Below are 16,332 nucleotides of genomic sequence, written 5' to 3'. Positions count from 1 at the left end.
GACTGACCATCAACCTGGAATGACCCTTTTCGACCTTCGACCCGCACCAGCCTATGTCAACCTTCAAAATATAATAATTTAATATCATTGTCATGAATCTTCTTTATCATCATCCAACATATATTGAAGTTTAGAAAATGGAAAATCTATATTAAATTTCATTTATTATTGGATTAATTTTAGTTTTTTGTGTCATTTTATTAAAATGGTGTATTATCTTTCTTTATTAGTGTATAAAAAAATAGTTTTCATTAGAATTTAAATGGGAGTGGAGAGAAGTTTAAAATATTTTTAAATTTGAATATCAATTTTTTCTTTTGTAATCTTTCTAAAATATTTTTAAATTTTATTAATTTTGTTTCATTAATGTTTACAAATTTAATAAATATTTTAATTTTCATGAAATTTTATTCGGTATTCTAATTTGAAATATTTAAAATTATAATTTCTTCTTAACTATTTCATATCGAAGAAATGAGAATACGTTTTTTTTATACTAAATATTTAATGATATTATGTTTCATTTTGATTTTTTTTTATAATTTTCGAAATCCTAATTAATTAATATTAAAATCTTAAGAAAACAAATATGGGTACGGACACGTACAAGGCTATACCCATTATATAATGGAGATGTGGATGAGACAAAAGTTTTATACCCGTTGAGTTTGGGTATGAGAATGTGATGAATTATTTTCTTTGGAGATGGGTATGTAATAGGAAAACTTGTTCCCGTCTCAGTTGGCATCCCTAGATGTGTTTTTCTTTTTCTTCATGTTAATTCCTTTAAAGAGTCTGGAAAGATTTTTCTATCTCATTATTGTTGTATTCTTTTAAGTATTTATTATGTGGTAAGTAGGTCTCTGCAGAGTTATTTTTATTTGGGTCATGCTAACCTAAGTGCACTAGTTAAGAAAAATAAATAAACATTGAATCGTATAAAAGTTCATGTTTATTTGTGACATTAAATTAATTTTGACCTAAACAATTTTACTTTATATAAAAGACAAAAGTGTACATAATTGTTATTTAGTTCTAATTGATAATTTATTTGATGCACACCAAAATTATCATTCATGCATAGAGATGGCAAAAATAACCGTACTCGTGGATATCTACGGATAAAATCGGTAACGGATAGTTATTACCTGCAGGTATTTATTACCCGCGGGTATTAAAATATTTGTTACTCGCTACCCGCTTATAAATAGGTCAGGTACGAGTATCATACTATCTGTACCCGCAGGTATATGTTACCCTTAAAAAGTAAAAATAAAAATTTAATTTATATTTTATTAAGTTAAATTTAATTAAAATTAAAATTAATAGTATATTTTATTATGTCAAATTTAATTTAATTTATATTTTATTTTTATAATTTTATATTAAAAAATTATAATATATATATATATATATATTTTAAATATTTGTGGGTATCGGGTATCCACGGGTACCCGCGGGTTTTAAAAATATCCGCGAATATTTTTTAAGCGGATATCCAACCGGTAAATGGACAGATAGCAGGCAGATTTTATTTTGCGGGTCAAGTTGCGAATAGGCATTATCCGTGCCCAACCCAACCTGTTGCCATCCCTATTCATGCATAGTCAAAACAAATAGGGAAATTAATTTGAAAGAGTGACAAAAAGCAATTGAAAGAAAGAGAAAATTTGTCCATGAAAAAATGCAATCTATCCGTAACAAAGGAATTTGGAAAAGACTACAATTTTCAAAAAGATTTTGTTTTTTTCAAAAATTAAAGATTGTATCTTTCAAACATTTCAAACCTTTACCTTTCAAATTTTTACTGATAGACGATCCTCAAGTATCAAAAATATTTTTTCTTATTTTTTGGTTAAGACATTAGAAATTTCAAAATATTTATTTTATGTTTTCAAAACAATTGTAGAAATAAAAGACGAAAACAATAATTTTTCTTTAGAAAATCTATTTCAATCTATAGAGTTATACCTTAAAGAGTATTCTATTTTAGTCAGTGGTTAATTATTTCATATTTCAACATAAATGTAGTGAAATCAATAATTATTAATTATACCTCATAGTGTCCTTAAAAAACTCGTTAAGATTTCCTTTTTTTATTTTAACATTTCTTCTATTCGTTAAATCTTTACAATGCATTTTCTATAGAAATAAAATCGATTATAATTGTACGTTACAGTAAAAACTAATACTTATAACAACAAATGTATAGTTGATGTATATTTATAAAAAAGGTTATTATAAATTTCCTTTTTAATTTTCAATTTTTTATTTGTCTTCAATCAAATATATATATATATATATATATATATATATATATATATATATATATATATATATTTCTCTTCTTACTTTTTTTTTCTTTTCTCACCTACTACTTTCCTCTCATCTTTCTCGTTCCACTAAACCGTGAGCGAACGATTTTCTAGAATTTTTGGTTTGATTCTTGTATAATATTTTTTCAGGTGAACAAAATCAACTTGTTGTAAATTTTTTGTTAGGAGGATAAGCAAATAATTGTTTTATCTAAATTAATATTTTAATTCAGATTCCACAATTAACACAAAATTGATATGTAATATGTTTGTATTGTGGATTAATTTCAAAAATGGTGAGAATAGAGATGAAATGTAGAGAACAAAAATAAAGAAGATGAAAATGTATTGAAGTGAAAGTATTTGAGAAACCGTAAATGTAAAGTGCTAGAAATGTAAATATAGGAAAACAAATTATCAAGGATACAACATGAACTTGTAAAATAAATCTGAGTGCACTAATCCAAATTGCAACAAACATTATCACTGAATTAGTCATTATTCTCTTTGCAGCCTTATCAGAATATTTGTGTTGTAAATATAATGTCACCTCATTTTTTTCATATGAACAACCTATTTATATTTTCGCTTTTTTCTGGCACTTAAGTCAAAATAAAATAAATGAAAATTATATAATTTGCAATAACCATAAAACAAAAATCCTCCACATTGTGTTAGTTATGTTTACTACGCCCATGTTTTGCACCAGTTATCATATGCCTCAACTTTCTTTTTTATCTTGCGTAGTCCATCTTTCAATTCTGGCAATTGAACATCTTTCTCGATACACTTCTTATTTCTCTATCATTCTTCAATTTTCACTCCTATGTTGGCCTTATTTTGATTTCCTATGTAACCATTATTTTCTTAATCTTGTCCTTAACATCTTTTTTTTTTTTTATGTGTTTACCTTATTCTTTTCGATGCATTTGCCTCAGTATATTCTTCAATCTCTCGATTTTGGTACCCTCAATGGTGCGATTACCATGTTTTTGTTCCATTTTAACTAATTAACTTTTATAAGACTCATGAGTCTTAATCCACCTTTTCCCTTTCCTTCTTTTCTTTTTCTTTATTCTTTATTTCTTCCTTTTTCATCATTTCTCTAACCTTACTCTCTCAGTTTTAACCTAAATGTGCGTGGGAAGCTTGCATGAAAAGTTGTTGACAAAGTGACCTGAAGCTTGTTGTACTAGTGGAAACAACCTGCTATCAGCTGGAAGGAACTTCAATGGACAGATTCTCAAGCTCGCACTAACCTCATACACGTTCCATACACTCATACATGATTTTCATGCATTAGAATTCAATTTAGGAAATCAAACCATTGCATTCATAGTTGTAGAAAATGCATTCTATACAGTTTTGGTCATTACTTTAGATATAGTTCATTCATTATTTGTATAGCATTTTAGGACCATTTTTTGTGTAGTTTAAAGTATTGGATTGTATCCCCCACTGTTACAAACACAATTCAAATTCCACATGCCTAAATCACTCATAACTTTGTCTCTATTTGGATTGATACCTTAGTTGATCCTTACACTACTTTAGGGGCAAAATTAAGATTTTTGTAAATCTCTGAGACTAGGAACTTAACAAATAGTGATATCCAATCTTCTCTGCTGGCCTATGTCGCATTCCCTCGTTCATTTCACCCTTGCCCTGTATCATGCCCGTAGATGCCCCAAACAGCGGTCATATAAGTCTTTCACAAAGATGAAATTGGGGTCTACATGAATGGTATTAAAGCAGTAATACGTCACAAAAGAGGTAAAAGCATCCACATTCACATATATTCTCTGAATTATCAAAAGTATTAGAAAGCAAAATCAATACACATACTAGAATCTGTCGATTTCTATTCTCAACCACAATCACAAAAGGAGAGGAAGCAGATAATTATATCAGAAAATTAAGTACTCTGATGCCCTTGAAGTTCAGCTTCGTTCTTAATCAGGGATCAGTTCTTTCTTCCTTCACTTAAGATAATATGGTAGCCATGCCTGCAACATCATCCAAGTAAACATTAGCAAGTCTGGCTAAATAGTAAAGAGAAGGTGCACAGTTGCTAATCAGAATAATTAAAGTTAGAGTGCAAGAGAATACGTTGATTTGAAAGGAGCACTAGTTGCGCCAACAGGTGTGCTGAAGGCAACATCCTGAAATGGCCCAGCCATCTTTCCTCTGGGAAACCATCCAAGGTCTCCACCCTTCTTTCCCGAAGGACATTCAGAATACTCTTGAGCTATCTGTGAAATAAGTGAAATATTTTTTATAATAATTGACCAAAATATTTGCTCTAATTAAATTTCAAATGAACAGATTCATATTTCTACTTTTCAATTTACAGACATTCATCAAACTTCACATTACTAACAACAGATAGTGGAAGCAGAAAACAATTTTGTTATTAAGGTAAGCTCCCTTATAAACAGAAAACCAAAATAAGGATTTGAAAAATGAAACAAGAATGAAATTCATTGTATGACCTCTAAAAGAAAAATACCTTTGCAAACTCAGCTGGCGGGACCTTATCTCCGTTGCTGAGCCAACCATCCTGCAGCTTCTTGTAGGCTTCATTGATCTTACCTTGTTTCTCACATAAGATATGCCTAGCTGAACGGAATAAAAGGCCAAAAATGAAATCATAGTAAAACAAACTATGAAAAGAACTAATGATGGATACAATTGTATCTTGGAATTTTGTCTACCTTTCACGTAAGTGCAAGTACCGAGCCCATCTCCACCTTTCCCACCTTTTCCTTTTCCCTTAGAAGCATTCTCATCACTTCCACTTGCAGCCTGCTTCCCCTTGCCCTTCCCTCCAGACTCCTTTGGCTTAGAGTCTTTTCCCATGTTTATCACAACTTAAATAATTTCCACTGAATAAGCAGATCAAGCATTTGACGATTGCAAATGTAAATCAGTAAGAGTGAAGTAACAAAGGGATACTAACTATAAACAGATTAACGGTAATACAAGCAAATAAAATGCAATAATGCATATAACTCTAACAACTTCAACAGAAATACAGAATGTACCATATGCTTAATGGATTTCCCTGTTGGATATAAAAGTAATAAACATATCAAGAGGAGGGCACAGAAAATTTAAACCATCCACAAAAGAAGAAATGATAGAAGAGAAAAATGGGTGGCGAAAAAACAGGCAACCGCCCTCAATCTCCCAATTGAAAAGAAAAAAAGAAAAAAGAGAATTCATCTACTCCACCCAACACTGAACTCCTAGGAAACAACTCCAATCTATTTGACAGAGATACTCGGGGTGGATTATTCTGAACAAAATCACTGGAATTGACCTTCGTCGGTCCAAGAAAACTATAACTAAACCCAATAAAATGAGCTCATTAGCCACAAATTTTCAGCCTTTTTTTCTAACCCAAGACAAACCCATTGTTCCCAACAACAGGCTTAACAAAATTGAATCTATGCTTCTATATCTATCAAAATAACGAACACAGGCAATCAATCTATCTAAACTCTAAACTTCAAACCTTCTTAGTTCCAGTTAAAATCGTTCAACAAAGGTTCGGTAAAGGCTCTCAAAACTTCTGGTACAAGGAAAAAGAAAGGCACAGACACAATTAAAGTTAAAAAAGAAAACATAAGGGTTGAGGTGTATGAAACAATTAATGCATACAAAAACACAATCCGAACCAAACCATGAGCATAAGCCATGTGATTAAATCAGGGGCAATATGGAAATGGATATGGAAATTGATGTCGGGTTTCGTGAAAGTGTTACGGCACGGATGTGTCGAAGCGCATAGCATAAGCAATAGAAACCTTATGCACAATCAAAGAGAAAGTGGAGAATTGAACAAACAAGTATATAAATATCTGGAACATTTTCAGCTAAAAGAACAAATGAAAAAGAAAAATACCCAAGTCGGAGACTGAGAAATTATGAAGGGCGATGAAGATGATGGTAACGAGTCACCACACTGGTACTGGAGAAATAAGAATCTCTTTCCATTTCGCTTTTTTCGTTTTTACGCATTCAATTGCACCAATTGGGCCAGGCCCAAGTTAAAAACTAGACCTCTTCTTCCGCACCCCTAAAATCGTATATTCCAATTTTATCCTCGTAAATTTATAATAAAATATATAAAAAGTTAACTTTCTCATGTTTTTCGTTGAACCTAGGAATGTCAAAAACAATTGTATCTGTGGGTATCTATTACAAATTAAGAAAAAAAGATACCACCAAAATTATTATATTATTCATTTTCTTTTTTTATTGACAAGTGTCATAAAATTTAGTTTTTTCGTCATTTTAAAAATGTGTAACAAAAGGATTCGGGTTCAAATCCAACAAAAACCTATTTGTTTTTATTTTTTCATTTATTTATGATTTCAACTATAATATTAATTATAAGTAATCTTATTATTATTTGTAATATTTTTATAAGTATTATTATTTGTAATTATTAATAATATTATTATTTGTAATGTTTTGATAAGTATTATTATTATTTATAATTATTAATAATATTATTATTATAAATATTATTTGTAGTGATAGTAATAAAATTATAACCAATATTAATATAATAATAATAATTATTATTATTATTATATGTTATTATTATATATTATTATTATTATTAGTAAATAAGTAATTAGAAAAATTATTAACTATAATATGCCAAAATTAATACTTAAATTAGTAGTGAAATTATTAGTATTATTATTAGTATTATTACTATTATATTTTGTTATTATAAAAATTATTAACATTATTGGTAATAGTAAAATTATTGTTGTTGTTATTATTATTATTATTAGTATTATTAATAATATTAACACATAATATATTAATATTATGATTATATATGATTGTTGTTATTATTAAATTTATTGATAATATTAGTAGTAGTAAAAATATTAGGATAGTATTACTTATAATATCAATATAATAATAATAATAATAATTCAACCCTAACCGCCAAACATGCACCGAAAATAATAATAATAATATACTCCACGTTTACCATATACCGAATTATAAAACAACGACTAGAAGTACCAAACCGCCAAAATTATCCTCATTATATAAATGAAGCAAATTAACCAATATTAGTTCCAATGTATATAAAAAAAAAGAACTCTGCATATAGTCATCCATGAAAAATGCATTTAGCCCAAGGCAACAATAACCACCGGACCTTAAATACTTTAATTTACTTTCCCATCATCAAACACAACAATTTCAATCTGTAAAAGTTTCCAGAGTCTTACAAATTATAACTATAAATTTATTAAACTACCCAAACATAATAATTTAACAAAATACCAAACCTCCAACTCCGATCACCAAAAGCCTTTTTATCTTTATCTCAATGCACTAATTCCTAAATAAAAAAATATTGGACCTGTAATTAACAAGAACATCACGTAATGATTATTTCCACACCGCAAAACTCTTAATCTAACTTTTTATACCTTATAAAATTACCAACGCAATGAAAATGTCGTAATGCTTATAATGTATCTTAAACCTTATATAATATTAAAAAAATACCGTAGCCATATATACGTATAACAAGACCAAACAATCACCTTGGCAACTTTTTATGGAAACTATAAAGATATATAAACCCCTATTGCCATTTTTTTCTTAACATAATATATGAATCCTTCACTAAAAATGATTGCCTTTAATAAAATAAAGAAACCCAAATATCAGTGAAATCAGTTTGAATTATAACAAATAAAAGGGACTTAGCTCCCAGTACACAAAAAACGTAATCCAAAATGGTATTTCACAATTTCACCATGGATTCATCCCTGAAGAACTTAGAGATCATATTAAAATCATCCATAAAACTCACTTTATCCTTCTATAATTCAACTTACAATTATTGTTCTGCACATAATCAAACAATACTAAGGAAAAGAAGAAAAAAGGTTAGCTCCCCTTACCTGGTGTTTTAGCTTCAAACAATTCTAAATGAATTCTTTCTTGTTTTCCAAAGCTCCCCTTCTTGCCTCCACTCCAATTCTCGCTCTGGATTGCAATTCTCAGCCCGACACACACTATGACACTTTGTTTTCCCCACTCACTCTTCTCTCTCTCCCCAAATTCAGCCCAAAATAAATAATACAAATAATAAAAACGAAATTAATTTAAATTCAAGATTTTATGACCATTATTTTTTATTACTGCACCCTCTCAAACACATGCACACCAACAAACTATCACATTATTCCTATCAATTCACACATTCATACAAGGTTAAACCATGTTTCCGCATTCATAATATTTTGGTAATATAAAACACAATTAAAATCACACTAATGCCACACACTAGACTTGAATCCAAGTACTCTCAATATAATCAAGTACTCTCAATATAATCAAGTACTCTTAACCACTTAACTAAAATTATTCCTTACCTAAGATTTGTCAATAAATTCTCTTAGAATACTTTCAACCCACATTTGTTTCTAATTTATTTATTATTCTTTATTCCAATTTCCCGGGTCTTACATTATTAATATTAATATAATAATAATAATAATTATTATTATTATTATTTGTATTTTATTTTAAATAATATTAGTGTTATTATTATCATATTAATATCAATCTTAGTGTTATTATTTGAATTATAGTATTTAGATACACATTTTACTTTTATCTATTACGGATTATATATTAATTACTCGTATTTTTATTTGTTTTGTTGTTGATTTATCTTTACATCTGAGTAATTAGCTGAATTAAAAAAAGTAGTTACTAAAATTATTAAAATAATAGAACTAAAGACTAATTTTTTATTTATCAATAATAATTTAAATTTAAAAAATAATAATTAAGAGAATATAATTGTAAAAACAAAATAGGAGACCATGTATCTCTATATATGTAGTTGTGTATTATTATTTTTATTTTTATCAATACGGGATATTATTATTATAGTTAGACATCCATTTTATTTATATTTACAACATGATCATGTTCCAATTAATTGCACTTTTTTATTTCTTTTTTTGTTAATTTATCATTACATCAAAATAATTAATTAAAAAAATCGTTACTACTACTATTATTATTATTATGAGTAAAGAAATAATTAGAAAAATTATTAACTATAATATACGAAAATTAATATTTAAATTAGTAGTTAAATTATTAGTATTATTATTATTATATTTTGTTATTGTAAAAATTACTAACATTATTAGTAATAGTAAAATTATTACTATATTATTATTGTTATTATTATTAGTATTATTAACAATATTAATATATAATATATTAATATTATGATTATATATGATTGTTGTTATTATTAAATTTATTGATAATATTAGTAGTAGTAAAAATATTAATATAGTATTACTTTTAAATATTTATTTAATCAAAATTGATAATATTTATTTTTATTTTATTTAAATATTTATATCATAATGACTATAAACTATAAATATTATATTAAATTTATAAAACTATAATATCATATTTTTATGAGATAATTTTATATTATATTTAAATAAAAAAGGTTTGTATAAGTTACTATTAAAAAATGTATATTTTTTATTTGTTTTCTCTTACAAAAATTTATTCAAAATTTAATTACACATTTTATATGAATAATAAATATAATATTAATTATATTATTTAAAAAAAACAAAAACAAAAAAAAAAACTCGTGCATATGCACGGGTCAAGAACTAGTTTACGGATAAAATCCATAACGGATAGAAATGGAAATTCGTGGATAATGGGTAAGGGTATTTTTTTATATTTGCATGTTAACGAGGTGGGTACGGGTATCATAGTATCCACACTCGTAAATATCTGTATCCGCTATACTCTAATTTAAATTAAAAAAATTAAAAGAATAATTAAAATATTAACATATTGATTTTGAATGAGTTATTTTTTATCAATTGGTTTTAAAAAATCTTCATTTCTTTGTAAATCATCATTAAACACTATTTAAATAGGTTATTTGGACTTTGTTTGAAATTTATGTATGTTATATATTGTATTTTATTTGAATGTATAGCTAAAGTATGTTGTTAAATATTGTAAACTTTTTTTGTAAATACCCGCGGGTACCCATAGATATCCGTGGATATTAAAAAAATATGTGAGTAAGATACGGGGAGCTATTACACGTGCCCTATCCGTCCCGTTGATACCCCTAGTTGAACACCTGACCCAAACCTCTTTTCTTCACCTTCGTTCATTTTATTCTAACAAACATTCCTTATGAGAAATTGAGAATCCAACATCAATAAGTGAAGATATTAGAATTTGTTTCTTGCAAAGTCCATATGGTCATGTAAACAATCTAGCTTCCAATATTTTTCTTCTTCGTATAACTTAACACCTTTTATAAGAAGAATGTATTGTAGGTAGCATGAACTCCTTCATTGGTTCAAAGATTCTTTGTGATATGATACGAAAATGATATTCAGACATTGATTTTGAACTCAAATTTGACATGGATGACGTGGCACGATAGTTTTAATTTTTACATTAATTTTCATTTAATGAAAAAAACCGATGCCCGTGCGAGAGTTAGAGAAGATGTAAAGGTAGAGAGAGAAAACTGTTGGTGTTAGAGAAGCAAAGAAGCACTATGTTTTAGTTACAGGAGACACCGACGACGATACTCGACGGTAACGATTCCACCGGAAGCCACTTGCATTGTTCCTTACGAGCATTCATCCACACAATTTTATTGTAAGTTTGTTGTGATTCTGTCATACCTCTTTCCCCCACCGTCTTCGTTCACCATTAATGTTTTTTTTGTGTAAAGTTTTGAGCTTTAGGGGAAAAACTTGTTTTTCTTTTCATTTTTGATGGAAGTTTGTTTAACTGATTTGGTCGTCTTGTCCCCAATGTTGTGTGCATTTGTAGTGGCCATAGTTGTAGTTTGCTATTGTGGTGTTGTATGCTTGTAGGGCTTTGGGCAACAAAATTTTTTTCAACCGAACACATTTGAGGATTTTCGAATTTTGGTGCTTCTGTGTTGTTGTTTTTATTCAAAATTTTTGGTCATTTAGTTGATGGTTGATGAATTTGGGGGGTTTAGGAGAAGGACAAGTGCAATTTATGGTGTTTCACGAGAAGGGTGTTGGTGTTTGATTGGTTACAATTTGGTGGTGTTATTGTGTGTTTTGTTAAAAATTTTCTTTGCTTTGTGTTAGTATTTTGTACAATGATATTGAAGGCTAATTTTTTGCAGTTGTCTCATACGAAAACATTATGGCTGGTAAATTACGATGTAATGAGAAAGCATTTGCATGGTGTTATTTGAATATTGTTTTGGGAATATTTGTGTTAAAAGCTAAATGAAGTATTAATTTTTGTCATTTCATTGATTGTTAGTCTCGGTTGCATACATTTTGTTACACAAAGTGCATTGCCGAAATGAATGGATTGATCTTGGACAACCATTGTGCAAGGATTGAGGATACACCATTTAAAATGTGTTTGCACATAGCAAAACCATTACAGATATGTAACCCCATTTTGCTGGAGATGTTGAAGCATTGGTTACCTGCTTACGAATCGTTTCGTGTGATGCAATGGTCTATTCCATTCAGTTGTGCTGACATTTGCATGTGCTTAGCATTGAGTATTATTGATGTAGATGTCGAATTTGATAAAAATGTTTGTGAGGTGGTGGATTCACTTATGAAAGACAAATTAATAACAATTGAAAATGTTATTGATATGATTAAGAGTGTGGTACATAGTGACTTTGATGACGTTGATAATGTATGTCGTTTGTATATTTTTGTTTGTTTTATGGTCCTTTACTTTCTTAGGAATTCAAAAATTGTTAGTAATATTCATTGTAATGTTTTAGACCATATATACAGGTTGTCAAGGTACAATTGGGGTAAAACAGTTCATAGTTATTTGGTTAAGAGTTTAAGTTGTGCGTTTTTGGCACTCGGGCTGACGGAGATTTGCCTAAGCGGGTCAACATCAGTTTTGCAGGTACATAGTACTTTATGTAATGATTATTTGTTATTTGTGCTATATTTTAAATGATGTAATTTACAATGTTGTTTGGTGTAGTTATGGGTTATAGAAAGACTTTGTTTATATGGGTCAGATATAAAGTTAATGTTTCCAAGAATATTGGCATGACCGAATGTTCACTTAAAGTCAAGACGTATTGAGAAGTTGTTCCAAGAGAGCCAAATATAAGTCGCTACAATTTATGCTTTATAAAAATGTTAACTATTTTTTAACAATAAGTTGTTATGTGTTGTGTTCATTTAGATATTTTGGGAATGGAGGTTGAGAGAAAAAGATAATGAAAATGAAATGATTCGAGAAGCGTTGCAAGTTGGAGAGGAACCAAAATCCAAAAAAACGCATGTCGATGTAAAGTTTGCATCGACGCAAGATTTGTTAAAGAAGTTGAGAAATCATGGAAGATGCCTATGGAAGATGAAAAAGCACATGACGGTATTGCGTGAGAAAATATTGTCTTAATGTCATGTTGGGGATGAAGAAGGTGGGGAAGATGTACATGAAGAAGGAGGTGTTGAGGTTGAAGTTGAAATTGGTGACCATGACGATGAAATTCGTCACGAGCCTCCAATTGTTGTTGAAAGAATGAATCGAGACGAGGTTGAGAAAGCTTTTGATTTGAACTCAAAATTCTATGTTGGTCATTGTGGGGACGTTTCAACGCTTCAACTCCTAGTTCCATATGTTCCAAAACAGCCATCAATTGATGCATTAGAAGTTGACTTCATGAAGTTGTATAAGACTGTTACTTATTTCGATGTACCTTACATGTATTACTAATGTTCTATTTATTAATGTTATGAAATGATTAAATAAACAACTATATTTGTAACTAACATACTTAAATTGTAGGGTGATGGCCAATATAAATGGGCAGATTTTGGGTACCTCTGAATGTTGGGGTTGGTCCTGGAAAGAAGGTTAACAATATGGTAAGAAGTCTTTTAAGATATATTTAATGTTTAAAGTTTTTGTTAGCATTATTTGTAAATCATTTTTTGTAGACTGTTCTGTTTGGTGGAAGCACAATGATATACTTTGAATGACGAAAATATGGTCATGTGAAGAGAATAGCTTTCAATCCGTTATATACGTTATAAAGAATATTTGCTTATGAATGACTTAGCTTTAGCTTACTTACAAATAACTAATGTCCGTTATGAATGTAGACTCATGTTTTGCACGACTTAGCTTTAGCTTTAACTTATTTACAAATTTGTATCATCAAATTAATATTGTTATCTACAACTCCACATACAAAAATACATTGGAATGCTATGCCAAAATAACAATGACCATACCATAAATTCTATCCATAAATTTCATTCATAAAAAACAGAACAAAAAATAAGAATTATTTCCTAGATGTACTTATCACTTCCTAACAACATCAACCCATTGTTAGTAATTTCAACTTCTTCTTTCCATAAACAGAAAATGGTGTTCTTATGGCACAACTCTTGTATCGCCTTTGAGGTTGGGCCTTCATACGGTCATACATATTGTTATGTTCTCCATCATCATCATTTTCAACATTCGTTACATCATCAACCGACTCAATGCTTGGCTCATTCACCATTTCGTCATCAACAAAACCGTCATCACCAACATCATCTGGGACCTCATCCTTTTGTCGTTCACCCTTCCGTTTTGCAACCAATTCTTCCAATTCAGAGATAGAATGTTCCAGATCAACTATCTCGCCTTCATGATCATGTAGCAAATGCTCAACCTCTTCCTTCTCCTTCACATATTAGTTTTTGTAGGCAATGCCAAATTCTTCAAATGCTTCTTTTACAATAGCATGATCAAGTTCTTCCTTTGACACGACCACATCAACAATAGCCTATACAAAAAAACACATAATTACAAAGGCAAAGTCGTTACAAACTTCAAACATAACTAATATTATTAAGCATGTTTGCACCATGTCATTATCAAACGAACTCTTTATCACAGTGTCACCCACGCTCACATTCATCCAATGCAACAATTGCGGGAAGTTGTTCATCCGACACTTGAACTTTGAGTTGCAAACAAGCACATGATCAAATGACCATAACTGCAAAAATAAATAAATGTTAAAATCAATTTATGCAAAATGAAAACCATCACTTAAGAACATTAAGAAACATTAATCAATTTACCTGAAGCAAATACGCACATCCTACCACATGGAAATCAAATCGACTTGGTTCATTCTTCAATGCCAACGAAGCACTACATAGGCTACACACCAAATACTCGTACACTAATGTACCTCAATTATATTTTCTAATACTTTCCACATCATCTACTATCTTAAAAATCATGGGAAAAACACTACCCTTTTAATTTGACAGTAAGAACTCTGATATTCCTAACAAAATATATAGCTTGCAAAATAATTCTACATCACCAACATCATCATCAAATTTCACCAATAAATCATAAATCAACTTAACATTAACTCTTTCACGCCCAAAAATATTCCAAGTGTCACTCTCCACGCCTTTCTCATTTAAAGCAATTTTTTCTCCCACCACCCTCAACCCTAACCCTAAACAAACGTCTAATAAATTAAATTCCACCACTAGACCACCAACATCAAAACCACTCATTCTTTCAACTCATTTAAAACATAATTGAGATAAAACATTCCTACTTATCTTCACTGATTCCTTTAACATGGGTAAACACCAAAACGGGGTGCCTGTAGTATACTTCTTTTGTTGTACACTTAATTTATCATTCAAAACACCAATGTACTTCGCTTTACAGGAGTGACGGAAATACATTTGTGTAACAAATTATACTTTTAGGAATTTAAGAAAAATTTAAAATATAAAATCAACACAACGGTGGAAAATAACACACCTATTCTCCTCACCGCAATAAACAAATTCAACACCAAAATTGCCCTCTTTGTACTCCTTAACCAAAAAACATACCCTAAAAACTCCCACATCATCCATACCGAAATGGAAAATAAACTTTAGTGAAGCAACCATTTAATACAAAATTACCTGATTCTACAACCCTCGCAATCATTCAAACCACCCAAAAATCTAACCTTTTTCTGCTAAACAATGGGTTATCAAAACCATGAAGGATGAACAAACATAATATGTGTAATACAATAAGAGGATACTTACAACATAATAGTTTGTTCCCGTCGTCGTCCTTGTGTGGAGGTGTTCCCGTTGAGGATTTCTGCAAGCCCTTGTCTCCAAAACCCACGTCTCAATGCTTCTTTGATTCTCTTTGCAAACACTTCCAAACACACCTTTCCCTTGCAACCCAAAATTGATGGAATTGTCATCGTCGATGACTTCTCCTCGCCGTAGTGTCCTCTAACCCACCGTCAAGTGCTTCCTTGGCTTCTCTCCGTCAAGCACTACTTCTTTCTCTGTCTCTGTCTCGTTTGCTTTTGCCAAAAAAGTTATCTAACTCCCGCACGTGCAACGGTTTCTTTCATTAAACGAAAATTCATTTAAAAATTAAAACAACTATGACATGTCATCTATTTCAAATTTGAGTTCAAAAACAATGTCTGAATATCATTTTCAGATGTTATATTTTTCTCATTTTAATTATCATAATGATTCTGTTTTGTGATCTAGTACTGGTTACTTTTTATACATAGGTTTGTAGAATCCCACATGATAAATACAAATGTTTTATATGACAATTATTCTCATAAATAATAATAAAGTTAATTGAGCGTCTTTATAAAAGATCTAATAAAATATTTATATATAATATATAAATATACCTTATTGCTTTCTTATTCCCCTATTATTATAGTATATTATCACAATATTATATAAATGATAAACAAAACAACACGTGGCGTTCAATTTGCTTAGTCAATTTGATGAATTCTTTGTATTTTACTTAGAAGTTATATATTTTAATAAACCATTAATACTTTCTTGATAAGTATAAAAGCATAATTTTGAGCAAGAATGTCTAATATGTTTACAATTAAACTGTGTCCATACAT

General features: G+C 29.5%; 1 protein-coding gene across 1 annotated transcript; it reads right to left on the bottom strand.

Annotated features, from left to right (window-relative positions):
- Window positions 1-4,040: 4,040 nt before the first annotated feature.
- LOC114196120 (peptidyl-prolyl cis-trans isomerase NIMA-interacting 4) lies at window positions 4,041-6,326 on the bottom strand. Its single transcript, XM_028086652.1, has 5 exons — window positions 6,223-6,326; window positions 5,030-5,200; window positions 4,825-4,934; window positions 4,425-4,567; window positions 4,041-4,321 (listed from the first exon to the last, which is right to left on the bottom strand). The coding sequence occupies exons 2-5, from the start codon at window positions 5,172-5,174 to the stop codon at window positions 4,279-4,281; spliced, it is 441 nt and encodes a 146-aa protein (XP_027942453.1). The 5' UTR covers window positions 5,175-5,200; window positions 6,223-6,326; the 3' UTR covers window positions 4,041-4,278.
- Window positions 6,327-16,332: the final 10,006 nt, after the last annotated feature.

Source organism: Vigna unguiculata, chromosome 9, assembly GCF_004118075.2.
Source record: "Vigna unguiculata cultivar IT97K-499-35 chromosome 9, ASM411807v1, whole genome shotgun sequence".
Classification (NCBI taxonomy): domain Eukaryota; kingdom Viridiplantae; phylum Streptophyta; class Magnoliopsida; order Fabales; family Fabaceae; genus Vigna; species Vigna unguiculata.
This window is presented reverse-complemented; position numbering and strand designations above follow the sequence as displayed.

What these genes read in the sequence shown, in the direction of transcription:
- LOC114196120 (XM_028086652.1), bottom strand. Translation starts at nt 5,174, where the DNA reads ATGGGAAAAGACTCTAAGCCAAAGGAGTCTGGAGGGAAGGGCAAGGGG. An exon ending in TACTTGCACTTACGTGAAAG is followed by an intron (nt 4,935 to 5,029) that starts GTAGACAAAATT and finishes TATTCCGTTCAG; the next exon opens with CTAGGCATATCTTATGTGAG. An exon ending in CGCCAGCTGAGTTTGCAAAG is followed by an intron (nt 4,568 to 4,824) that starts GTATTTTTCTTT and finishes CTTATTTCACAG; the next exon opens with ATAGCTCAAGAGTATTCTGA.